At 39.1% G+C, this 27,691-nt stretch overlaps 2 protein-coding genes across 2 annotated transcripts; one reads left to right on the top strand and one right to left on the bottom strand.

Annotated features, from left to right (window-relative positions):
* The first annotated feature begins 5,586 nt into the window (after nucleotides 1-5,586).
* On the top strand, nucleotides 5,587-10,929 carry LOC121996019 (protein IQ-DOMAIN 32-like). Its single transcript, XM_042549822.1, has 6 exons — nucleotides 5,587-5,829; nucleotides 7,182-7,514; nucleotides 7,583-7,777; nucleotides 8,736-8,810; nucleotides 8,898-10,521; nucleotides 10,763-10,929. The coding sequence occupies exons 1-6, from the start codon at nucleotides 5,743-5,745 to the stop codon at nucleotides 10,777-10,779; spliced, it is 2,331 nt and encodes a 776-aa protein (XP_042405756.1). The 5' UTR covers nucleotides 5,587-5,742; the 3' UTR covers nucleotides 10,780-10,929.
* An 11,445-nt stretch (nucleotides 10,930-22,374) lies between these two features.
* On the bottom strand, nucleotides 22,375-26,793 carry LOC121996018 (armadillo repeat-containing protein LFR-like). Its single transcript, XM_042549821.1, has 8 exons — nucleotides 26,528-26,793; nucleotides 25,415-25,584; nucleotides 24,913-25,055; nucleotides 24,571-24,815; nucleotides 23,541-23,646; nucleotides 23,315-23,453; nucleotides 22,907-23,034; nucleotides 22,375-22,833 (listed from the first exon to the last, which is right to left on the bottom strand). The coding sequence occupies exons 1-8, from the start codon at nucleotides 26,727-26,729 to the stop codon at nucleotides 22,578-22,580; spliced, it is 1,389 nt and encodes a 462-aa protein (XP_042405755.1). The 5' UTR covers nucleotides 26,730-26,793; the 3' UTR covers nucleotides 22,375-22,577.
* Between the last annotated feature and the right edge of the window lie 898 nt (nucleotides 26,794-27,691).

The raw sequence follows: 27,691 nt of genomic DNA, 5'->3' as shown, positions 1-27,691 counted from the left end.
TGCTTTTAAAACCATTTGAATTTAGGACCATAATCTTAGGGCTAGATGTACATGACTTGTACACAAGATTTCCCTATGACCCTTAATTTCTTGAATTAGGGTCATCTAGGTACAAGGACTATGCACCTTGATCCTAACTCATGATCCTAATATCTCACACACATCTAAGGTGTATCAAACCACATTCAAGTCAATTTGATGTGAGATATGGATTAAGGTCAACTTAGACTAAGTTCTCATGCATTTTCTAAACACCAATTTGATCTCAATATCAAATTATATGTTTGTCCTTAAATCAATTTCATTGATTATAATGCAAGAGATGATGACATGGCATATAATGATATCATGAGTAAAAACATGTGCCAATGTCATGATGTCATGGCATAAAGTTTGAAAACTTAAATAAAGCATGACATATAAACTAGCCTAAGCATTATCATGACATTACAAATGATAATAAAATAAATATGATGTCATGGCATGGCATATGGCAACCAATCATGGCAAGTTAGCACAAATAAAATACCTAAATTCCCTATCTAAGTATCCTTAGCCTTAGCTAACTTAAAATCTAACCCTAGATTGCCCATATATCCCTAAGAAAACCAAAATCCCAATTATGGTATTTCTCTAGGTTTTCTTAAATTGTGCCAAATAAGATTAAAATCGATATTTTTCAAATATGGCACAATTTACTCTTCAAGGAGTAAATAATAATTCTTTTTCATTTTCAAAGGTTCATAAAACCTTGAAAATGCTCCTTGAGTGTCAATTTCCTCAAAGTTGGGTTAACTACCCTTCTTATTGGAGTTGACACTCTCTAACCCATTTATGGGGTAGAGAAGATGCTCCTAGGAACCCAATACCTATTTGAGCTCATTGGGTTCACTAAATATTCACTAGGGATAACTTCCCTAGCAACCCTCCTAATGACCCTCTTAGGCTTTGAAGCCTTGGTCATTTGGGACTCATCAAGATCAACTCTAGGGGTGACTCCCTTTGTGACCTTGGTGGTGGTCTTCCTAGCCCTAGGTTTTGTTCCATAATCGAATGGAACATTGTGGTAAGTGGGCTTGACTACTTGGGACTTAGGTTTGTGACCCAAACCTTTCTTGTCCTTGGACATTGGTTTTTGACCCTTAAACCCTAGAGTCAAGTCCTTAAGAGCCTTTTCTAGAGAGTCAAGTCTTGACCTCAAGACTTGATTTTCTTTCTCTAATACCTCAAACTTTAATTTATCATTTTTCTTTGAGGTATTCCTAGGCATATGTCTAGATGATTTGGGATTTCTACCTAGATTTTCCTTAGCCTTAGATGGGTTAATTTTAGGGTTGGCTTTCCTAGTGTTATCCTTATCTAGGCTCACATGTTTGGCACCTAAGCATGTGTATCGATTTCTATAATTAACATGCTTATCATCCTTGACAATAGCAATAAGGCTACTAGCATGCATCCTACTCGAATTGCAAGAGTGTGCCTTAGAGATTACCTTAGGGTTTGCCCTAGCTCCCCCTATACATGTGCTCGATCTCTTGTCCTTGTGAGATTGCCTCCCTCTCGGACATTGGCTCCGATAATGTCCCCTTCGCTTGCATTGGAAGCACATCACGTGCTCCTTGCTCTTGCGTATCGGGGCTCCGGCTTCCTTGATCTTTGGCGCCGGTGGAGTCTTCCTAACCCTCTTTGGACATTTACTCTTGTAATGTCCAAATTCCCTACACTCAAAGCATAATATATGCAATTTATTTGAAATTGAAATGCTTGAGTTACCTAGGGTTGAGGATAGATGAAGACTTTCTTCTTCATCCCTTCCGGAGGTAGAAGCTTCTTCCTCTTGCTCCATTCTTGAAGAAGAACTCTCCTCCTCTTCTTCCTTAGATGTTGAGTAGCCCTCAACTTCTAATTCCTCTTCTCCATGATGTGAGCTACTTGGCTCACTTGACTCCTCTTCATGGCTTGAAGTGGAGTTCCCCTCATGGAACTTAGCCAAGTTGTTCCACAACTCCTTGGCATTGTTGTATCCACCTATCCTACACAATATATCGTTAGGTAATGAGAATTCAAATATTTTCATTACCTCGTCGTTGATTGTGGATTGGTGGATTTGCTCCTTCGTCCACTTCTTCTTCTCAAGAGGTTTTCCTTCTTTATCCATCGGAGGAGTGAAACCTAATTGTACACAACTCCAATTTTCAATGTTAGTCATAAGGAAATACTTCATCCTTACCTTCCAATACGCGAAGTCGTCGCGATCGTAGAAGGGTGGAATGGTGATGTCTTCTCCGAGTTGATCCATCTCTAGCTTGTGCTCCCTCGGGTGTTAATCCGGCGAAGAGCGACCTCGCTCTGATACCACTTGTTAGGATCTCTTCGTACGGCTAGAGAGGGGGGTGTGAATAGCCGACCCCAATCTTTCGCGTTTCTTCCTACGATTAGGTTAGTGCAGCGGAAATACAACGTAGAAAGAAAACAGGAGAAGAAAGACAAACCATATAACGAGGTTCGGAGATGAACTCCTACTCCTCGGCGTGTCCGTAAGGTGGACGAAGCCTACCAATCCGTCGGTGGATGAGTCCCCGGAAACCCGGCTAATAGATACTCCTTGTGGGTGGAGAAACCTCACCATAATCTTTGCAACAGCAATAGGAGTACAAATAGGAACAAGAAAACAAGAACAGAAATGTAAACAACACTTGCTTGCCTTCTTGAAGTCAGCAGGAACCCTGGTGAAGCAGCAGCTTCTCGGATCCAAGCCTAGCTAGAAAACCAGCAACAGGAAGAAGCTCACGCGAAGCTTTAGCACCCAACGAGCTCAACAAAGCTCAGCAGGAAGAAGAAGCAGAAGCTTCAGGCAGGAGAGAACTTCCAGAAGGAAGAAGAAGTAGCAGTGGAAGCAGCTTCACCGAAGTCCTGTAGCCCTCTTTTATACCTGCGAAGAAGAAACAGCGAAACAGCGAAGAAACTAGCCGTTGCGTCGCAACGGCTAGAACCCTGATCGGTCTGTGGACCGATCAGGCAACATCCTGATCGGTCTGCAGACCGATCAGGAAAGAAGCCTTCGCTTCTGTTCCATCCCTGATCGGTCCATGGACCGATCAGGGAACCTCCTGATCGGTCCGGGGATCGATCAGGATTTGTGCTGATCGGTCCCCAGACCGATCAGCCCCTCTTGCGCCTCGATCCTGTTCGGCTTCTGATCGACTCCTGATCGGTCACCAGACCGATCAGTTAACACACAGTATGCTACTGATGTGTTACTGATCGGTCACCAGACCGATCAGAATATTCTCGGTATCACTGGATCGATCACCAGATCGATCCAGCTCATGGTTTTCGCCCAAACCAAGTCCAAACCAACATCCGGTCAATCTTGACCTGTTGGTACATTGCGCCTAGCATCCGGTCACTCCCTTGACCTGCTAGGACTCCCCGCTAAGTGTCCGGTCAATCCCTTTGACCCACTTAGACTTTTCTCTCCGTACCAAGTATCGGGTCACTCCTATGACCTACTTGGACTTCCCATCACCAAATGTCCGATCACCCTCGATCCATCTGGATTTTCCCTTGCCCGGCTTCACTTACCAGGACTTTCACCTGGCTTCACTCACCAGGATTTCCACACTGCCTAACATCCCAGTTAGGACTTTCTCATTCACCTAGCTTCACTCACTAGGATTTTCACCTGGCTTCACTCACCAGGATTTTCCCGAATGCCTGGCTTCACTCACCAGGACTTTCACCTTCACCTAGCTTCACTCACTAGGATTTTCACCTGGATTCACTCACCAGGATTTCCCGACTGCCTGGCTTCACTCACCAGGACTTTTCCGTGCACTTTTCCCGTGCCAAGTCTCCATACTTGGACTTTTCGCGTGCCAAGCTCCCTGCTTGGACTTTTCCAGTGCCAAGTCTCCATACTTGGACTTTTCCAGTGCCAAGCTCCCTGCTTGGACTTTTCCCGAATCAGGTCAACCAGGTCAACCTTGACCTACGGTTGCACCAACAACCTCCCAAACATCTATTCTTGTCCCATATCAAGAATAGAGCTCTCTCACGAGTGTCAAACATCAACATGCAACTCAACTAGGTCAACCTTGACCTAAGGTTGCACCGACAATCTTCCCAAGTCAAACATCAAAATACAACTCGAGTCAAGTCACCTCGAGTCGGGTCAACCAGGTCAACCTTGACCTAAGGTTGCACCAACAGTTGCTTCATCGAACTCCAGTCGACAAGAAGGCAAGCAAAGTGTTGTTACATTCATATTCTTCTTGTTTTCTTGCTCTATCTTGTACTCCTTTATTGCTATTGCAAAAGAGTTTGTGGCGAAGTTTCTCCACCCAGAAGGAGTTGTTGTTAGCCGGTTTCCCGGGGTCTCATCCACCGACTGATTGATAGGCTTCGTCCACCTTACGGACACGCCGAGGAGTAGGAGTATCATCTCCGAACCTCGTTACATCATCGTGTTTGAGGTTTGATCTTCTCCACTTTCGTTTCTACATTGTATTTTCGCTGCGCTAACCTAAATTGTAGAAAGAAACGATAATTTGAGGTCGGCTATTCACACCCCCCCTTTCTAGCCGCTATCCGAAGGTCCCAACAGGAAGGTCAATGTCAGGGATCTCTTTCCGTCCCAACAATAAGCTCCTAGTTTTATAGGACAACGTAAAATCTTTATCCAGTCAATCACATGATTACATTCTCAGCCTGTCGTCTTCTTGGTTTTGAGATATGACGATTTCACTTTGAGAATCCACTCGAAGGAGGACCCAACAAACAATATACCATCTGATTCTGATCTAGATGAAAACCCTAATTGATTCTGATTCCAAATATGTCTGCCTTTCCCCTCTATCTCGATTAGGTCAACCTATGATGGTGAGCTGCGTGAGATGCACACCATGATGGTGGTCAGTCTCTGTCTTCCCTGCACCTTCAGTTTTCTTGCAGCAGCTTGGCCATGTGCTACTTGTCACTGATGATCAGGAATGGGATCATACTTGCTCCTTTTTCTGTCACAAGCAACATGCGATGGAGTGGACTGTCATATAGCTGCAGCTGCATGGTAAACAGTTAACCAGTTCCATATTCTTAGGCTGCAGCCAACATGTTTCATCAATGATTAGGCCTTTGTTAAGAATAACTCAAAGGCCACTCAGGGTACGTCGAATTATTTTAAAATTAATTAAAATATTTTAACACGGGACCAAACTGTTCCAATTTAATTTAAATTATTTCGACTTGTTAGAATTATTTATAAAAGTATTATAACGTGTTATTAATTTTAAAATTGTTATAATATTAATTGATTTTGAAAATAATATCGTATGTCCTGGCGCCTCAACGGAAGCGGAAGCGACACCGATGGACGTTCAATCAACGGTAGGTAGGTAGGCAGACGGAAACTCTAACAACCCTGTTTCGTACCTGCTTCAGCGGCCTCCTGAAGTCTGGGCCCGCGATGGCAGGAGGATTCTACGGTGTTGGTAAGTTGCTGAGGAGTCCTGAGAGGATGTTGACGGATAGGGAGCGGATGTCAGCGAAGCGGCATTTAAGTGGATTTAATTTAAGTGAAGCGGCTGGCGTTTTCGATCTGCTTCGCCGGAACCGAGCTCCGGAGAAACCGAGGAGAAGAGAAGAGCCTGCTTTCTTTCTTTCTTTCTAAAAGGGGAACACGCGATCCAAACCCTAGACCAGAGCCGAAGGGAGAACAGGGGGAGCGGAGGGAGGGAGGCGGTGATGGGAAGGTCTTCTACTTCATGCTTCAAGATCATCGGCTGCGGTAGCGGGGATGCCGTCGATGACGACGAGCACGTGGTGGATGAGGTAATCGTTCTGGTTCGCTGGTTCATTGCCGTGCTTAGTTGATACTGAATGTCTGGTTTCTGGATCGGAATTCGGATCCTCTTTGTCTTTGCTGTTTCTGCAAGTGAAGGGAATGCTAGGATCTTCTCTGCGTAGTAGTTGGAACAGGTCGCATCCATGATCCATGGTCTCTTGATATATATTCATTCATTCATTTAGTGAACGAAGTGATGTTGATCAGATCAACATGTTCTTCCTATCTAGCTGAATCTCCAGTCAAGTTAGCTCTGTTGTCATCTTACTATTTCGAATGCGAATTGAGTAGGTAAATCAAGTGATTGTTTGGATCTCCGTGAGTACATTCATCCGGATGAATTTTCCCTTACCTGTGGATCTGGACTCTGGAAGATTGGAGATGGAGGTTACTCCACATTGTTCTTTCTAGATCCTTGATTTTCGTTTTCTAATGTAATTATTGCGTGCCTGTGTTAAACCGTTGCAATATTTGAGAGGAGAGAATGTTCGTATATCATTGACATTGGGCTGTGTAACGAATCACGATGTTTGATTTTTAAGTGTCAACCTGGTGAATGCAAACTGAAGAAAGTGGATGAACAGAGAGACAGTGAATATCACGAGTGGGAATGAGCATCTTAATTACTATTATTATTAGTATGTTTTGTTCCTTTTATGATCTACAGAATACTAAACCAATTTTGCTACCAAATTTTGATGTGGAAGATACTTCTTGATGCTAAGATCCGATATGCCCATTATTTGGATTATATTCTTCCCAGTGAGATTATCAATCTCAACTGAATTTTTTTTCTTTTTGGTAAAATCTCGTGTAAATTTGAACATCTATGTATTTGCACTTGTAATTCTAGTCATCTCATGAGGAGACTATAACCCATTATTCTATGTCAACTCTAGCAAGTTGATATTTTTTCCTTCCACAAAATTGATAAATGATTTTTCCTCTTTCTGTCTCGTTTCTCTCTTGCAAGAGAATAAAAACCTTGAATGAAAGAATTAAATGGCTGATGATAGTACAGATGCGTGAATTCACTTCACTCTTCAGTAAACTAACGCTTTTTCTATTGCTATAAAGCACGTCATGTCTAAAAGGCATTTTCACACTGATATTTATTATTTCATCAGTAATACACTATGAATTTGACTAGAATACTTAACAACCTTGTATTAGCTAAGTTTTTTTCTTTTTAATTTGTTTATCCCACTGGGATCCCTTAACTAAAAAAGGGTTTTTGAATAAAGAAATTCTGATGCTCATGTGTTAATTGATTGTCTTTCAAACTGTGAATCTTCTCGTGTCAATTTTTATGGATTGTTAATGTCTCCTGTTTTGTCAGGCAAAATCTTTAGCAGATAAACGTAGATGGAGTTTCTATAAGAGATCATCCAAGCATCAAGTGCTTAATGACAGTGTTATCTCAGAACCTGTGTCTGTTTGCTCTAGCAAACAGAGCCAAGAAGCTTCAACAACTACTCTTCATTCATCAAAATATAACTTGTCAGAAAACCCCCCAGCGCAAGAAAAGCCAGTTAAAACATCTCCAATTCCGTCAAATATTGTGAATTCAAAGTCTCCACCATCTCTTTCTAACAGAATTGATACTCCAGCTGACCCTTCTCTGAATGAACCTGATGCTATTATTCTTCAGGCTGCCATAAGGGGTTATTTGGTAGTATCCATACTTGTGATTCTATGTTAGTTTTTTTGTATCTTTTTTTAACAATAAAAATGTCTCAGGCTAGGAAAATGTTCCATAAACTTAGGAGCATTGTCAAGTTGCAAGCAGCTGTACGTGGACATCTAGTTAGAAGACAGGCTATTGGAACTTTGCGGTGTATCCTAGCGATAATAAGAGTGCAGGCCTTTGTAAAGGGTCGTCTTACTTGCCAATTAATTGGAAACTTACCTTCCTCAGGAGATACCAACTCTGAGGTATATAAATCAGAGATCTTTCAGACTCTTATTGCTTATTGTTTGTTTATTAGCCAAATATAAAAATATCACATCTTACATCATGCTATGTTAATTGGATTAGTAATTACAAAAATTATAAAATAGGTGGTTCTAGAACTTTAAATGTGTTGGTCTATTAATGGCGCTTGGGTGGGTTTCTGAGGATTACAATCCTTAAAAATGTATCTTAGCTTGATAGTTTCCTGTCTGTGTACTCAAATTACTTTGTCAACATTGATTTTGCTGGGAGTATATTCATGATTTACTGCAATTTATGATTTTCTCATTGTTTTTCGTCCAATTGCTTTTAATCAATTCAATTCTGGACATTGTTTTCAGTAAGTGCCCAAGAATCATGATTGTGCCCCTCTTCACAGTTTCTTTTTTTCTAAAAACATGAAATGCGAACAAACTAGTTCACCAGAATTGTGTTAATGTATAAATCATGCCATTACACAAATTATGAATGATTTAGCATAGGGATTCATACTGGGCTAGTAAAAAAGGTGGATGGAGGGAGACCAGTATAGCAAGAAAGGGGCAAAGAAAGGATTTGCAGGCCTTGTATGAAGAAGCCTCAAATAGAACCTTCAATCCACCCACATGTAAAAACAAGAACCTAAGAAGGGGGCACTGGTTGGAGTATGATGAGATAATATCTGTCTATTATATCCTTTTACTTAATTTCCTTATTTGACTATGATATGGGTACGGATGCTAGGGCTACATTTTTTTTCTCATTTTAGTTTGGATTTCTTCACTCATCAGTATACACTAGTATCCAATAACAAATTTTATCTTTCCTGTACTGAATTTTGTAGTTAGGACTTGGTATTACTGTTTTTGATTTAACAATTTTCAACAAAATAATTGCTTTCATCTTAATTATTATTTTTACTGCTTGGTTTTATTTTTCTTTATTACAATTTTTTCTCAGGGAGTGGAAGCTTCTTCTGAGAAATCAAATAAAACACCAATAAAATATTTACTTTCAAATAGCTTTGCTCGTCAGGTATGGCAAATTCTTAATTTTTTCTGAATGGTTTTCTCTTAAATTTAATTTCCAATAATGAGAAATTCCATTTTATTTTCTTGCAAGCTTCTGGAGATCACGCCAACCACAAAAACCATGTACATAAAATGTGTTCCATCAAAGTCTGATTCAGCATGGCAGTGGTTAGAGAGATGGATGGCTATAACATCATCGGGAGTAAGCCAACACGAACAAAATGTCAAAGAAAGTAATTTTGAATCAGAGGCCGATGCTGCAGTAGCAGACAGTGAACCAGAGAAAAATATTCCACCTACTGTTTCCACAATGCTATCGGAGCCTAATTTGTCTTCCTCGGAATCGTCCTTCAAAGATGATAAAAATAGTGTAGCAACTAAAAATACTGGAAACTTTGAGTTGCAAACTTCAGTTATTGCTTCAGATGATTCTAGCAAATGTTTGCCAAATGACGATGGTGAAAATTTAGAGCTCAGAAATGAGGTTTCCAACATTAGTGTTGAAGGTTCTATAAATACTGAGATGGTGAATGACAGTCCAAATTCTTTTTCAGATCACAAAGCATTGCAACCAAACTTAAGCTCAGAAATACTATATGATACTATACCTCATATACTTGGATGCACAAAAGGCACGTCCACTAGTGAAAGTGAATTATCTGAATCAATTGAGACAGAAGGGGAGAACTCTGTAATTGCTTCCCAAAAATCATGTAACCCTGTATTTATTGCTCACTCTGCTAGTTCAGATAATCAAAATCTTGCATCAAAAGTGAAAACAGAAAGCAATAAATTAAAGGTGGAATTTTTCACTAATACTGAGGCAATTTCAGCAGAGAACTCAACGTTCCATAATTTGAGGATTCCAGCTGCAGCTTCAGAATGTGGTACCATCTCCTCCACTCTCGACTCACTGGAGAAATTTGCAGATGATGGTAGGCAAATTGTTCTTGAAATTGGTACACTAGAGGAACAGAACCATGCTGAGAAAACTGTTAATCTCCAAAATTTGGATAGCAGTGTTAGTGTCTCTACCTTATATTCTGATACAAATGAAACACAAAGACCTGATGGAGTTGAGCATACTACTGCTGACTCAGATGTTTCTGTTAACATAGTGCATGTTCATCAAAATGCAGCTATGTCAACTATTTCAGATTTACAGAGCCGTTTGGAAGAAATAGAACAACCTAGGTCACCTGAGGGGATTGGCAGAACTCATGCAATGGTACCTGATCCACATGGCACGCCATCTAGTGACATTTCTGTGAGTTCCAGCAAGAGCAAGAGGGATCATAACAAGCGTACTCTTGGGTACAGTTCTAATTTGGCAAGTAAAAAATCACCATCCAATCCAGATAAAGATCCAGTTGGAACAAATAGTACAGGGGACTTGTCAAAGGATGCAAGGAATCCAAAGAGGAGCAACTCCTTTGGGACGGCCAAGATGGATCCTGTTGATCAGGAGGCCAGGCTCAGTAATAGCAGTTCTCTACCAGGTTATATGCAGGCCACTGCGTCTGCTAGAGCTAAAGCTCATGTTAGAGCATCTATGAAGTCCAGTCCTGATCTGCTTGATACCCCGCCTAAGAAAAGACATTCGCTACCTATCGAAAACGGAAAGCAGACCTCATCTCCGCACATGCAAAGATCAGCTTCCCAAGTTCAGCAGATTGCGAAGAGTGGTGGAGTTCATTCTCCTCACAACTCTGCTGGTAATTTCCTGATCTCATGAACGCTCTCTACAGGAGAATTGAATTCCTTACAGAGCCAATGATGCATGTGATTTCCTTTCAAGTTGAACAATTAAGACAACATTCCTGCAATCGTTACCAGAGGACTGTCTACACGTTCAGAATCGTCTTACTCTTAAAACAAATTAAATTCTTTTCATTTTTCTTCATTTCAACTCTTGAGATCTTTGACTGATAATAAAAATGTTAATACTTTTTTCAGAAAGATGGCAAAGATGAGATGAAGCTTCAGCAGCAACCTATGATCTGAACCAGTTCACATATACTTACCAATGTGATATGTTTGAATACGGTATTTTGTTATTTGCATATGTTTGTAAAGATTCAGAATTTGTTTAAGACTTGCTATATATTGTTTTTATTTTTTTACTTTGTTTCTTTAACCCTGAATTTACACCCAATCTTGACATAAGCTTTAAATCAACCTAGGAGAGAATCTGTTTAAGTTTTGGATAAACTAAAATAGATATATAAATTAATTTCTCTTTAAAAAGCTTGAGCTTTTAGAATGGGTGATTAGTCAATCAGCTGATTGGAACTTCATCGAGGAACTATCGACGGAGGGAGAGCAGAGATTACTTATGGATTCTATTGATACAAAATTGGCACGTAGAAATGAAATCATGAATATTTAAATGTTGAAGAAAATACCATCGATCATCCTTTCCATGATCGCAGCAATATTGACGATATTATGCACTGATTGATGAAAGGTTTCTCATAAATGCCTAGACCACGTGAATATTGAAAAATCATTATTCTTGTCCTATGGCGTCGTGGAAGAAGATGAAGCGGAAGCAAATAAAGTGAGGTCAAGGAGCTTAGGTTGACTGTACCGAATTCTCTTCATCAATCGAGAATGAAGAGATATGTCTCAAAAGATGCCTTCAACCTTTAGGGACCTCATTTTATATAGACAACTAATCTGTTATCAATTTATAAATAATAACGAATTAGGTTAAAAAATTCTATACATTCAATCCATATCTAATAATTTAAAACCCTTAAATCAAAATTAGATTACTTTAATGAATTGGATTTGGTTTGTATCCACATATGCAAATTACTCTTAATCCCACGTAAAGATATAAAATCCAGCGCTTGATTCTTTCCATGGAATGTTTTTATACATATGCTCAACCTTGTCTCTGCACCTCTCTTTGTGCTCTTTCTCAGCCTTCCACTCCTCGAACTCTAGCCATGATGCCTTTTTTGGGTTTTTTTTTTTTGTTAAGCCAGGTGTCTAATTCTTACCATCTAATTAATCCGAGAGGCAACTGGCTGGCCCATAAAAATTTTTCATCGGCCTGGGTCTGTCTGTAAAGGTAAATCATGAAAACATAGTATCTACTTGTAAGAGTCTATAAGGATCTGTAAGTTGTAACCCTGACCATTCAATACCAAATCAGTACTCTACTTGTTGGATTTTTTTTATCGACCCATGGTCGCCCAATCCAAATTTTTCATTAAATTCAACGTCAAACATGTCCTAGAGTGCCGAACTACAACACTTTGAGAATTCCCGTTAACTGCTGCACATGGAATGGTTAATTCGATCTTGCCTATACAGGCAGTGCCCCAACCTCTCACATTGAGATGGTGGGACCCACACTTAAGTAGTGGGTCCCACCCCCTCATTGTGAGAGGTTGGGGCACGGCCTGTACAGGCAGGGTGAAATTTACCCAAGTAAGGGCTTTTAGAATCATTTCAAAAATTCTCGGAAAACGATCCTATTTTGGTATCAGAGCTTGGAATTCTAAGTTCATGGCAGGCTAAAAATTTCTAGGCTCAAGGTGAAGGTAAGGGATTTTTGTGCCATGTAAATAATATATGCTAGTTATTCATCCCTATTTACAAGAAGTTAATCGCAAGGTTGAAAGGTGGAGACTCGACAAACATCCTTGGTCCGGAGTTCCGCAAGGCTAGTAAATGTGTAAGATGACAAACATTCTTGGTCCGGAGTTCCGCAAGGCTAGTAAATGTGTAAGATGGTAAGCCTGAAGGCCTTAATTGAGGATACTTCTTGGTAAGGATTATAGATATATTCAGATAAACATATGATAAAGTGACCGAATTTGTTAACTGAATGCAAAAGACTGCCGTGTGTGTAAACCTCCGAACGGAGCCGTTATCAATCAAGTGAGCATGAAAGTTTTATAAATTCCTAAGCTGTAAGTATGAGTATTTGATATATCACCTATGTCTGAAAGATTTGAGCAAAATATAAAAGGATGGTACAACAAGTCTTGAACCGTAAACCTTGAATACCTAGATCTTGTTGAAACACCAAAACCAAAAGTTTCGGAGTTAGCCCATAACATTGGGGTAGTTTATGATAGACTTTCTTTACTATCCAAAGTTTCAATAAAACATTTCTACTCCCTCAAGGAGGAAAATCAAGCTTTGCAAAAGGAAGTAACGCAACTGCGAACTTCTGTTTGCAATTTAGAAAAGGAACTGATAAGCCATTAGCTACTTACTAAAGCTGAGGTTAGAAGCTTAGTAAGGGAAGTAGTAAAACAACCAAAAACGGTTGAAGAAGAGACTATAAAGTTAGCAGAAGAGCTAAAAATTAGCGTCAAGAAAATCGAACAGCTGATAGAAAGTGTGAAAAGTCTCATAGGTGGATAAGTGAGGATTGGGTAAAACAGTCAGAAGACCTTAACTATCTAAAAGCAGTTAGGGCAACAGAATCCATAGAGGCCCCAACCCTCGGATTTGCCAAGCCAAACCCCAAAACAACATTTGATGCACAAAGAACCTTGATAAAACAAAATAACACCATTATTTCACTTATCGTTGTGTTATGTAATCAGGTTCAAAAGCTACAAGAACAGGTGCAGACCTTGAAAGGCTATAATTCGGCACCAGCAGTAGAGACTATCACTAAAGAACTTGAGAATTCGATTGAAGAGCTTTCATAGAAGTTAAGCGGTTTAACCTTGGGAACGGAACCAATTATTCCCAAGAAAAGGGGTTCAATTCTGGTTTATCATAACCCATCGGATATTCTTCAATAAGAGAAGAAGAAATGAATACTGCAAGACCACCAGCAGTATCAACTACCTCAACAGTTCAAATCCCCAGTGCTGAGGATCAGATCCGGGATTACTGGACAAACCAACGAAGATTTTATAATATACAGTGAAGGATAATGCCAAGCCAAAGACACTTCAGGTATACTATTGAGAGCCAAATAAGTCCTGAAGAGCAATTGGAGATCTCAAGGTCAAGAAGAGATGGCATGGTACTGGCAGAGGTTCTATACTCAGCTGGATTTAGACCCACTCAACATAGGGTCTATCAACATTATTCTGAAGAAGATATCCTTTGTATTGAAGAAAATCAAGTGGACTTATCACTTGTTACACAACAAAGCCATCAAGTCTTATGAGAGGCAGGATTTCACCATATACATATGGGCATCGTAATGATCAGAATATATGCTCTACATAGGCGAGATACAGGGGCCATGGTATTAATCGTACTCAAGGATTCCAGATGGCAAGGGGACAGGTCAATAATTGCAACTATGGAAGTAGACCTCACCCATGGAACTCAAATGATATATGTCATACCTGATCTAATGATGAACATACATGATTTCGCAAATTATGTGGAACTTTCTATTCAAACCCATGGCTATGAAGAATGGCAAGGTGGCTCAAGTAACCTCTTGGTTACACGAATGATGGTCGGAAGGTTAACTAATACAAGTTTTACAAATTTCGCTTATAATGTTCAAAATGTTGTAGACTATTTGGCAAGTAGAGGTGTTATAGCCCTACCAGGAACCGAATTTACAGCAGGAGAACTGCAACAACACAGATGGATTCTTCGACCATCAACAAGAAGGAATCCAGTAGCACCAACTAGAGTACAAACCCGAACACTACTAGACAGTAGTGTTTCGATGCAGTTCCAGAGGTATACTCCTACACTTGAAGATCGTGAAGTTCAAAGCACCAATCATGAAGATGTGGAGATCACCTCTCCCGAAAACGAAATTCTGGCAATGCTAAGGGAAGAATATCCCGAAGCACTATATGTTACCAAGATAAATCCTGATGCCATAATACCAGAAAGAAGAACGGCGGGAGTTGCAGGGTATGATCTCACTCTTAATCATACATATATAATTGAAGCAAGTGAACGAGAGTTAATACTTACCGGCTTAGCATTTGCAATACAGGAAGGGCAGGAGTTATTGACAGCGACTTCCGAGGTGAAATTAAAATTCCTGTGTTTAATATGGCATATGGAAACATAATATTAAACAAAGGAGAAGTCATAGCTCAGTTAATTTTGGAGAAAATAGTCACCCCAGAAATCACACAAGTGGTAGAATTGCCACATACTGTTAGGGGAACCAGGGGTTTTGGTTCAACTAATCAACAGACTGCAGTTCAGACCACTACCCCGGCAATCCAACTTGGAACCACAGCTTGGACAAATTTGATGGGCAAACTCCTACCACGAAAGCATATTGATGATCCTTCAACATCCTATTAGCAGCTACATGTTCTTACGGAGGATATGCCCAGCGACGAATGGATTAACTCATTATATACGGAAGGTGGTGGATATGACTCTTCCACTTCTTTTATTCAGCTGAACCCGACGTCTTTGATAAACAGATGATAGCTCATCTGGACCTAGAGGAAGGCTTGGAAATGGATTATCCTATCCAAAAGAAAGACGAGGGTTTTTTGCTTCATCATCAGCAATCTCAAAGTATAATCCACCGGAGGACACCATGATGGGACCACCACAATATGCACCAGCAATAGAATGACCAGAATTTCCAAATCCCTACCAAAATCCGAGATTTATTGGAGCAAAAATTGGAAAGATAAAAAGAGAATATAGGGAGCCGTGGACTCTCCTGTTGGCCCAACAACAGGCTGGTGCGTTATTAGTACTCCCTGATAACTTTGGATTATATAATGATGTTATATCCAGATAGGAATCGATAACGGCAAACGTAGTTGATTCAAAAATATGGTCGGACAAAAGGATAAAGGTATAATATATTGAAAACCTCTTGGGGGAAATTGAAAAGAAGACATTTATCCAATGGAGGATGATGTATCCTAACCAGTATGACAAAATGATCAACTCAGTAGATGAAACCCAAAATGTCTTATCCCAGATAAGGTGCATTATTACGTTAGAAGACCCAGCTTTGGGATCAACGACGGAACAGAATCAAGCATACCAAGATTTGGAGCGACTGGTATGTTATAACACAAAAGCTTTGATATCTTATATGAATCAATATAAAGATCTTACAGCTAGGACCGGAAGAATGTTCTTAAATGAAGAGCTATCAAGCAAGTTCTATCGAAAGATGTTGCTACTTATTGGAAGTTACCTGGAAGGAAAGTTCCAAGAGAAGTTCAAGGGAAACACTATTGGTGTACTACCCCGGATTCACCATGCTTATCAAGAACTAACGGAGATGTGTAAACAGGCATCTCTACAAAGGAGCCTAAAAGATTTGCAATTCTGTTCCCAAATACCGATTCCAAGGTATTAGCAAAGCACAAAGAGATACGGTTTGAGAAAAGCCCGAAGTTACAAAGGCAAACTGCACAAGTCCCACGTGCGGGTAATAAAGAAGAAGCACCAAAATGATAAGGCAAAGGTTAAGAAGTGTAAATGCTTTATATGCGGCAAAGAAGGTCATTTTGCCCGAGAATGCAGAAATAAAGTGGGAAATAAAAAAAGAATAGCAATGCTCAAAGAACTAAAACTTCCTGAAGACTATGATGTGATCTCAGTGGACCAAGAGGAAAGTGATAGTGATGCTATATGCAGCATTTCTGAAGGAGAGCATGACACAAAACAACATTGCAATATTGCTACCAGTATTCTACCAAAAAATATATTTGTCCTGATTGGAGAACTCCGGGGATGACAAGTACAAGTGGATATTCCTGAAGAGCAATACTATTGCCCACGTAATTGGGAAATAAACAAGGAAGTTAGTACCCTTTATATCAAATGTCAAGGTTGCGGAAGGAACATAAGCATAAGGTCACAAGTACATTGTTTAAAATGTCTATTAACCACTTGTTCCATGTGTGTAGACTACTATTTGGGCATTGAGGCAATCGTGACACCCCCACCTCCTACTCAATATGACGAAAGAAATTTAGTGTTCGAGCTACTCAATTATATTGACTTTCTGTTAGCAGAAAATAGGAGGCTCCAAATGGAAGTTGATCGATTGATAAAAAGGCATTCAGACAAAGAGGAAGAATTAACTCAAGAATTATTGGAAGACGTACAGTAGTTAGAAAAGAGGAAGGAACACGTTACTTTTCTTGAAGCACATACAGTACTTAAAGCTAGTGAAGGCCAATACCACCAAAAGAGAGCTGTCAACATATTATATAATATGACAGTAACCTTTGAAATTCCAAACATTGCACCATTTAGTGTTAATGCAATACTTGATACAAGTGCCACATCCTGTTACATTAACAAAAGGAGTATACCTACGCAAGCTTTAGAAGAAAATTCTTATACAGTAATAATTAATGGAGTCAATTCAAAGCAGTCAGCTAATTGGAAGTTTGAAAGGGGACAAATGATAATCGGAGAAAGCAAATTCAGGATTCCTTTTACATACTCCTTTGAAATGACCTTAGGAGAAGGAATACAAATGGTTCTCGGGTGTAATTTCATCAGAAGCATGCAAGGAGGCCTAAGAATAGAAGGTAACCCTATAACTTTCTACAAGAATGTAACAACTATCATCACAAGACAGAATGCAACCTCCGCAATCGAAGAATTGGAATTGGACGAAGAGGAATACTTGAACATCAAGGAGCAGGTATTCTTTACTGGTAATCCATCAAACACTTTTAGATGAAGCATGGACCATTGCTTTCCAGACTTAGAGAGCAAGGCTATATTGGAAAAAATCCCCTCCAGCATTGGGCCAAGAACCAAATTATCTGTAAAATTGATATCATTAACCCAGACATTACCATTCAAGATAAACCCTTGTCACATGTAACACCGGCAATGAGGCGGGCCTTTGATAAGCACGTTGAAGCCTTATTAAAGCTGAAAGTAAGCAGGCCCAACAAGTTAAGACACAGAACTATGACCATGATTGTGCAATCTGGAACAAGTATAGATCCAGCCACAGTCAAGGAAACAAAGGGTAAGGAAAGAATGGTGTTTAATTATCGGACCCTAAACGACAACACATATAAAGATCAGTATAACTTGCCTGGGATAAATACTATTATGAAGAAGGTAGGAAATTCTAAGATCTACTCAAAGTTTGATCTAAAGTCAGGATTCCACCAAATAGCTATGGATCTAGCATCAATCCAGTGGACAACTTTTATTTGCCCCTTCGGGTTATATGAATGGTTGGTAATGTCATTCGACTTAAAGAATGCTTCAGCGATTTTTCAGAGAAAGACGGACTTCTGCTTTAAAGGTACGGAAGAATTTATAGCCGTTTATATTAATGATATTTTAGTTTTCTCAAAAACAGAGAAGGAGCATATTAAGCATCTGGAAGTTATGCTCAACATATGTGAGCAGCATGGGTTAGTTCTATCATCAACCATTCAAAATTGCAGTACCAAGGATTGAATTTCTTGGGGCGGAGATTAGTGAAGGAAAGCTACGGCTACAACCGCAAATCATAAAGAAGATTACTGAAGTACAGGACGACAAACTTAAGGAAAAGAAGGGTATGAGGTCTTGGCTAGGTGTTTTAAACTATGCCGGGACATATATACCAAATCTAAGCTCAAAGCTTGGGTCGTTATATGAGAAGATGTCTGTCTCCCCATGGGGATAAAAGAATGAAGGCTTCTTATTGGGTCCTTGTAAAACAGATCAAAGCCCAAGTACAGCAGTTACCAGATTTAGAGATCCCTCCTGAACAGACCTATATTATCCTGGAGACAGATGGGTCAATGATGGGGTGGGGAGGGGTATGCAAATGGAAGCTCAAAAAGGCTGATCCCAGAAGTATGGAAAAGGTATGCACCTACGCTCATGGTAAATTTCCCACAGTTAAATCTGTAATTGATGCAGAAATCTTTGCTGCAATGGAGACAATGAGCGCATTAAAGATTCATTTCCTAGACAAGGTGGATATCACATTAAGAACAGACTGTCAAGTAATTATCAGCTTCCACAATAAATCTATCAAAAATAAACCTTCTAGAGTACGATGGATTGCCTTCACGGATTTCATAACAGGCACTGGAGTAAAGGTAAACTTTGAACATATTGATGACAAGTTGAACATTTTTGCAGACAACTTGTCAAGATTAATAGAAGATCAAGAGATGGTAGCAGTGCTGACAGAGGAAGTTCGGGGGGGGGGGGGGGGGGGGCCCCCCCCAATTCCCCTTACTAACAGAATATGAAGACCTAATTCATGATACTGCTAAAAAGATACTTCTCCAGGAAGAACACTAGAAGCGCCATAGGATGAAAGAAATTGAGGATCAAGCTATCAGAAATGCCTCCCTGGCAATAACTGAGTTGGAGCTTATCCAGCAGATGAAAGAATATGATTTTAATCAGAGAAGACATCTGGAAGGTGGAAAAGAAAATTACTGGACGGAGAAGCTCCCAATTATTCAAGAGACACGAAAAGATCTTTGGAGAGCATCCAATGCCCTACGCGACGTCTATCATGTAATACAGGAAATCCCACCATAACAAGGAAGCAAGTGGCGAGCCCAAAATCCAACAGATGTAAAGTGGAAAGGATTGAGCCCCGAGGAGCCATCCTTTCACTAGTCACTCTTAGCTGTAAAGTTACTTTATGTAAAGTAAAGGTGTGTTGAGTCAGGTAAAGTAAGGTATGCTGAGTTAATATGTGTTGTAAAGTCCATAATAGCCGACAAAGGTGATAATAAGAAGGATGATGAGGCTAAAGAAGGGCATCCGCTTCTTATCGTCACAACTTTGACGAAGCTATATAAGGACCATGAGTGTAAAGGTTTAGACACACTTGTACAACACCAAAATGTTTATTCCTAAGTAATAGTTCTCATGAGCTTGTAAAACCTTTCTCAAGGTGAAATAAATTCTAAGCTTCAACTCGGGTTTCATTTCAAAAATTCTCGGAAAGTGATCCTATTTTGGTATCATCTTTTGCTCCTCCATGAGCTCGCCGTGGACAGCCTTCTCCTTTCCAAGACCAAAATAAAATTAATGAACATCAAAATTACATGTTTTATAAGATAATTCTTTGCCCGGGCTACGGTGCAGCAGACATTTCAAGTTTTCATTAAATTCATGGTCAAACATTCTCTTTTGCAACACAAGAAACAGCATTTCAAGCGTGATATGAAATTGAGAAATTTTCCCTTCTCATTTTTCCATCTTCAAATAAACTGTTTCCCAAATATACTAGTCATTTTAACATTTCTGTTTCCCTAAAAAGCCTTAAAATAAATTGGGTTTGGGTCTGAAAAGTTTCTCCTGTCATGTTTTCCACTAGTCGAATGGTTTTTAAAGAGCTACGGAGCAAAATAATCCATATCTGATACATAAAAATAAATGATTTGACTGATAAGAAAATTATTGCTCAAAGTGGACTCACCTTTATCTTCTCAGAATCTGCTGATTTGCCTGGCATGATGGTGTTAAATTCACTGCAAAGAAACCAAAAAAAGGTTCATAAGAAAATTAACAGAGCACACACATAAGTTGAATGAAACAATTTACCTGCAAAGCTTGGTGAAGGCAGTATGAAAATCACCATAACCTTCAATATCAGAGAAATATCTATCATAGACGGTGTCTGTAGATAATGAATCCACATCGGGCAAGACTGCGAGAATAATTAATATACATACGAATACCAAAATAGGTATACAAGTCTAATTATCCCAGTTCCTTGATTTGATTTAGGTAGTGTTTGATTTAGAGATTTGGGAATGAGAAAATGAAATAATAGAAATATAAAGTATTTAGTTAATGGATTTAGGAATAATAATTTTGAAATCATTCCTAAATAATTAGCAATGGATAAAACCCAAGGAAAGTGGTGGATTTAGAATTCATTCTCGTCTTTTTTAAGAGTTTTTTTTTTTTTTTGCCACTCATTTCTCTCCACCGTGCAAACAAGGCATGCCTTCACCGTGCCGCTGTCGCACACATCGCAAATGCCCACTTTGGCTTGAGTTGGCTCTCGTCGATAAACTCCGACTCGGCCAAGTTAGTGCTCTTCAGTGGGAGGATTGCGGTTGAGCTGGGCGTGGAGGGAGGTTGCTTCGGCATGGCCAACCTTGGCCCTCGCTTGCCACACCATCGATTCAATCTGGAGAGGCATGAGGCGGTGCTCTTGCTTGGCGCCTCGCCTCGCCGCCCGCTCCACGTCCACCTCCTTCTCACGTAGCTATTGCGCCACTCTCTTCCTCGCAGCAACTAAAAAAGAACGGATGCTCCTCCGCCTCCTCTCCAACGTTTGCCGGAGGTACTCTCACTGAAAAAACATCAAATCTTTTCAAGTCTAATCGAAAAATAGAAGCAATTGGATCAATAGAGAATGAGGAATGCTACATGGGCGTGAAGAAAGAGTTCAATTTCATCCATCTGCTGGTTAACACCGACAGCGAGATCATCGGAGAGGAAGGTGTCGAACGATTGTTGGTTCTGCTATGGGCGGCAATGCTCCTCAACGAGAGGCCAATGCCAGTAGAGACAAGGGGAGGCACGCAGCTCTGAAGCTACGCGAGGTATACCGGCAGCAGATTCATTGCCGAGTGGCTCTACAGCACCAGTGCCGCTGCCTTTGTTGGAGCATACGTAGAATCTCTCCCTCTCTTCGTCGGATTCCACCCACCGCTGTTAATTACACCTAACAACAACATTGAAATGGCCAAATCCATTCTCATTCTAGTCTACTATCAAATCCATTCTCATTCCTATTCCTGCACCCCAAACCAAACACCCCCTTAATCTTTCACCAGGTTTATACTGTATTTTTCTGTCAATAAAAATACATGTATTTTGCTCCTAGAGTGATTGCTTAATACCAAAAAGACAAACTGTAATATATAAATTTGAAATGACACTTGCAATAAAGAAAGCTAGTAGCATATATAGCTCAACATCTTAATTCTCTCAAAGTTCTAAAGAGAAATTATTGAGACTGATTTTGAGACAACCTGCTTAGATTAGTTAAGTGATTCATTACCTTATCCCATTCAACTACTGGCCCAAAATACTTAAAATAGCTTATTCATTTAAAAGCTTAAAGAGCTTCTTTATTAGCCAACAACTTACTGCGAACTAAATTGGGCTGTCACAATAATAATATACTATCATGTGATGTCGGGCAGGAGACAAACAAAAGATATTAGATATTCATGCAACAAAAATATAAGCAATGCAATAAAGGAACTTACTATACTTACTAAGAATACTGGAGGAGATACCCATTGTAAGCAAGGAATATGACAGAAATTCTATTGTTCTGCCCTGTCGAGGATGATGGAGGTTACATATATTCTATAGCGAAGAAAGAGGAGAGCTTGAGAAGTTCACATGTGTACAGGTATATGTGGCATATGTACCTTTCCTTATGATGCGTATTCTTCTCTGCTTGTCTTTTGATTCCTGACCTTGTGATGAAGTCACACAATTATGCATCTTAGCCTCGAAGTGCAAGTCTTTCTCCAGAAATCAATGGGGAGCCTTTAAGAACAATCCCCCCACCCAAATTGAGATGATTCACATCTGCATGAAATTTAGTAGCAAAACTAGGTGATTGCAATTATGCCTGCACTTCAAGATTCACGATAAGAAAATCAACATCGATCCAAATGGCCATATTTCTAGTCACAAGTCACTTGGTAAATGTTACATACACATTTGTTCATGAAAATAGAGTGAGCAACACTGTAAAAGAGTCACATGGAATGCTACAGAATCAAATTATGAAATTGTCACTAAGGAAAAGCACAAGTCACATGGACGCTGCAGAAACAAATTATAAGCTGGTGTCACCATTGCAAGATCATGCACCCCAGACAGCACGAGTAGCAGAAGATTTGTTATTTGGTCTCGACGTCAACTCAAACAGTATCCGTGCAAAGGTATCAGAATATCTACCATCTGACATTAGGATCTCTGCAAAACTACTTTCATGTGCCAAAAGCAGGTGCCGGTTCTGAGGTTCACACACCAAGCTTTCCAGTATCATTGCAGCTTTTCTGCAAACATCTGGTACTGGATGTGGAGTCTTAACTACTTTGAAGAGTCTATCAACCGCCCTGAATTGATTGCGACAACATCAGAAGAAAGACTGATAGAACAAGAAGAATTGCTATTTAGAATGAAACCAACCATCTTTCACTTGCAAGCTTCATCCGGGAATCTGTATTGACTTCTGCTAGATTATAGAGTGCCCCAACTGCCGCTGCTTGTGCATCCACAGCTGGTAAGCTAAGAAGATCAACTAGTCTTTTGTATATCTAAGTAGAAAAAAAGAAGCATAAAATCAAACCCCATATACCACATACAGCGACTTTTTTTACTATAGCCGCTAAGTATACAGAGTTAAGTTGTAAATACATAGAACTAGAATAGGTTGACAATTTGACATGCAGTCAGTTTAAGGAAATTAGGTCAGGTCTAGTGGTATTTGCCTCATGTTTCTATTTGGGATAAATTCAGACAAAAATGTGGTGTGCATCAGTAGGAATCCTATGTCAAACATCAGGAACCAACACAAACTTTTACAAGTATACTGACCTCTGAAGATGATGGAAGAAGAAATGGCTCATTATCGGGATTTATAATAAGCCTTCCTAGCAATTCAGCAGCTGCACAATGCCAAGCCTTAACTGAAGATCCTAGCATGCCCATGATGGCTTGAACTGCACGTTTCTCTCTGCTCTCAGAAAGCATCATCAGATGTACAAATATTAAAATATAGCTGACAATAAACAAGAGGAAGCATGATAGTAGATAAGCTCACGTCATTCCACAGAAAGAAGGCTTAGACGAGCTAAAAATACGAAGGTCCAAAAGTGGTGCTAAATTGACAATTGTCTCTAATGCATTTGTTACCAGCTCCTCATCTTCTGTATAATAAAAATTAACATACAAAATTTACAACCAGACATTACTGGAACCCATAAAGGTGAGATAGTAATTGAAAATAATACAAACCAAGAGAAGTTATTTGCCTCACCTGGGTTATTTCCAGATGACCATGGAAATAATGTATTATGCACTAGTAAGGCACCAAGAAAAGCTATTTGCATCACCTGAGTCATTTTCAGATGACCATGGAAATAATGTACAGTACACTACTAAAATACCTTTCCACCATCACATCATTATTCCTCAATCCACCCTAGTAGTTGTTATGGTTGGAAACTTCTTATGAACAAACTGTGTACTCAGCTAGTTCAAGGCTTATCTAAGTTTGTTAATACATAAATGTTGTGTCAAACAGGCTGAAGGGAGGAGGGACACATTTCGTTTCTTTTTCTACTTGGGTGGAAGAACAAAATGCAGAGGAAAAGAAAGACACAATTTCACTCTCTTTTCCCCACTTTTGGTTCTTTCCAAAAGGGTAGAAGATGGGTTGTTCTCTCTTTCCCCTTTTCCTCCTAAGTAGCATATCTTTTTCAGTAAGTAACTACAACTGGACCTATAATTATGACTAAATGAGAATATCTAAAGATTTATCAGATTGTTCTATAATAGTCGATCAAATGTGGATATCTATCAATTTACCATTCTGTTCTTTTGATTTTTTGAATAACACAAACAATGTTATTTGCCAATTCATTGTCGTCCTAGATGCAATACAAAAGTAATGACCTTGAAAGTGCACAATGCCAAAGAATTTGTTGTATTCAACAATTGTTACCAAAAAATCTCCCAATAGTACTACATTAAAGCAAGTAGATTTGGCTCCAATAAACAAAGACGCACCAATAGAAGAGAGGCTATAAAACATGCATAAACGAGAGAACAAAACAAGAGATGGGTTATACCCGTGTTCTGATCCTCTATACACTGGAACATAGTTTCTATGCAGTGTCTATGCTGTGCCATGACTTGTTCATTATCAGGCATGAAAGAGAAGTTCCTAATGACATTCGAAGCAGCAACAGCACACAGTTGCTTTTCTGCACGGCCTTCTTCATCAATGTTAAACAAACCATCATCATTCAACCACCAGTCAGTTGTCCGTTGCTTCTTCAAACTAGAAGCCTCCATGTTAGATAAACCTTTATGACTACAACAAAAAATAAATTAAAAAAGTTAGTTATGATAGTTTCATGAACAAAAGGTGTCTCCAAATAAGACAGTGACTGAAGGCCATTATTTCGCACCCAGGGTAGGATATGGTACCAAGAGAGTTTGTTCCTTCAAACTCATACCCAAAACCTGTAACTGCTGTATTGGAACCCAATGACCTTACCCTTGCGGGCTTTGTATAGTCTCGTGGAAGAGCAATGTCACGCCAGTCATCAACCTTACATCCAAAAAAGACATGAAAAATCTTAATGAAAAGGTTCAGTTTAGAAGTAGGGTTTAGGGATGAAATGTAAGAAATAACTTTTTTTTTTAAAAAACATTTTGATAAGTTAATCAAATACTTTTTCTAGCAATATTCTTATAATGTTCTCGTGGAAAAACATATCCAGATTACTGGGAACATTTAGTGAATTGTAAGGGGCTTGAGACAAGCACATAAAGGACAGGTCCTGCTACTTTATAGAATTTACTAATATAAAATCAAAATTTAGTACTTGGCCCTTCTGATAATCACCTCAAGAATGATAAAACTGTAACTAAAACAGAATTAATGGAAGGTAAGATAAGAAAACTTACAACTTGAAGGAGCGCATCCAATAGGCCAGGTATCTTAGCAAGTGGAGTTGAATCTCTGCGGAAATCATCTTTTTCTTTAAAAGAAAGTAGTGTAAGAGTATTCAAAGCCCATCTCAGCTCACTCTTTAATCCACTTTGCAGTGCTAAGACAATTCTTTTATTGTTTTGTTCTGTAAAAGAGTAGCCAGTAAAATAAACAAAAACAAAAAAAAAAACAACAGCAAACATGCATGTTTATGATAAAAGTGTAGTGTCACTAAGTAAGCTCCTTAACCATGGAATAATCTTTCTACATATACAACAAGCATATCAATTTTCTGCTTTTGAAGTTTATAAAATTTAACTTATACTAAAAATGTTCATAAATACAAACTCCCATCTGTCTACCTGTCTCCCACCTCCTATTTCTTCATATCTCATCCTTTCTTACAACTATCCACAGGCATTTCCACCACATATTGCATCTTCTTCAACAAGTTTATGATTACTGCTGCATTAGCAGATGGCTTGTGCATTGCAGGTCTCAAAGTCATTTAAGATATCAAAATAAAAATATAATTATTAATATTAGTGTTTTTTTCTCAAAAAGATATTAGTGTTTTGTTAATGTGAATCTGAAACTGATCAAGCTTGTAATAATTATTTCCTCATCTTTCTAACTGTTGCTGATCTTTAACTTAACATGCTACTAAATTTCCTGTAGCCATAAGAGCAGAAGTTACTATCTTTTTATGATATGCATAATACATAGTAAACTCTTCGAATAAGATATCAGGAGGGACTTGTAGCTTATGGTAACTGGTTAACTCAAGTGTAACAAAGGCAACTTAAAACACTAATCCCGATGCCCCAACCAAACAAAGGACGGATTAAATGCTCCCAGTTATCTTGATACAACGTGTAATGATCGAGTCGAAAATCAGAAAGGATTTCAATTTAACTGTTAAAACTACCAGTTCAACCCTACAAAATGCTCGAAAATCGCGAACCTGTCCACACCCATCCCTTAGCCACACTTTATACGCGTCCTAGAGCTAAAATAAGTACTTCAGGACGATTTGTAGGTGAATCAAGATAGTAAGTAGGTAGAAGAGAGGGGGATATTGTGCTAACCGGCGAAGGATGTGGAAATCTGGAGGGTAGGGCCAAGGAGAGACCCAGGGGAGGAAGCGTCGCCGGCGAGATCGGACGTAGCGGAGTTAGCGGCTGCGGCAGCTGCAGCGGCCGCTGCTGCGGCTGTGCTTCCGAACGGGCGGCCGCGCTTGGCCGGCGTTGTGGACGAGCCGCCGAACTTGCCGGCTTCCCTCTTCTGCATCCCTAGTTTTTGCTTTCCTCCAAGAGACGCGCGTGGAGTAAACAAGGCCGTACCCGATTAACCAAACCCGGCCCGATATGGGGATCGAATCGTGAAATTTTACAAAATTACCCTTTTTCCGGCGTTTGAGTTTTTTTACAGAATTCTCCCCAACGTTTCGGGAATGTCAATATTATTAGGTAATTTGGAAAAAATGTCCCCGGATTTTTTGTAGAGTTCCTTATAATTCTTACATTTCAAAGGCCTTATATGTGAGAAATTGAATTGGCGACGTAAGAACTTATTATTTGGTCTTTACAATTTATTAGAAATTAAAATTTTAAAAACCTTATTTCTCTTTCAAAATAAGATGTTAATGATTTTATTCATACACTAATTATAGACTTATTAGTGATAGTGTTTGTGGTAATAGTTTATATAAATTAAAACTTTAAGAAACATTAAGAGATCTTATTTTTATTGAGTTATTGATTCTCATTTGTTATGGTAATAGTGTTTGCGAACAATATATCGTTTTGTCCACAATGTGTCACAACTAGGAATTTTCCCATGAGTATTCAATTAACTACGGAAGCTCCTCGTCGCTCTTCTAATCAACTAAGCTGGAAGATGATTAACTATGTCCCATATAAATTTTCATCAATAAATTCATAAATGTAAGTGTCTAGTCGTCTAGCCACCAATGTCTTAAATTTGACATCCTACTAAAGAAAAATATCTTATAATACATTGTAATTAAGAATCGAACCACTGACATTAACTAATTTTGAAATATCGGTCTAACCTATAAAATTTTTCTATCGATCATTAGAATAAATTTAAAAATATTTGTAAAAGGCATCCTATCAATCAAGCATTTTTAGATCAACCAATGATTAAAAAAAATTCATTAATTTACCGATATTATAACTCAATCCTTGTTTAAAAAACTGAGCACGTCAGAACTATATATCCATTTTATT

The sequence above is a fragment of the Zingiber officinale genome, chromosome 6A (assembly GCF_018446385.1).
Source record: "Zingiber officinale cultivar Zhangliang chromosome 6A, Zo_v1.1, whole genome shotgun sequence".
Classification (NCBI taxonomy): Eukaryota; Viridiplantae; Streptophyta; class Magnoliopsida; order Zingiberales; family Zingiberaceae; genus Zingiber; species Zingiber officinale.
The sequence above is the reverse complement of the archived record's forward strand: the minus strand, read 5'-3'. Positions and strand labels throughout refer to the sequence as shown.

Bases quoted from the DNA above. Each gene is read 5' to 3' on its own strand.
- LOC121996018 (XM_042549821.1), bottom strand. From the start codon at position 26,729: ATGCAGAAGAGGGAAGCCGGCAAGTTCGGCGGCTCGTCCACAACGCCG. The intron at 25,585-26,527 runs GTTAGCACAATA...ACTCTTTTACAG, and splicing joins GATTTCCACATCCTTCGCCG to AACAAAACAATAAAAGAATT. The intron at 24,816-24,912 runs GTGCGAAATAAT...TTTTTGTTGTAG, and splicing joins GGTACCATATCCTACCCTGG to TCATAAAGGTTTATCTAACA.
- LOC121996019 (XM_042549822.1), top strand. From the start codon at position 5,743: ATGGGAAGGTCTTCTACTTCATGCTTCAAGATCATCGGCTGCGGTAGC. The intron at 5,830-7,181 runs GTAATCGTTCTG...CTGTTTTGTCAG, and splicing joins ACGAGCACGTGGTGGATGAG to GCAAAATCTTTAGCAGATAA. The intron at 7,778-8,735 runs GTATATAAATCA...ATTTTTTCTCAG, and splicing joins CAGGAGATACCAACTCTGAG to GGAGTGGAAGCTTCTTCTGA.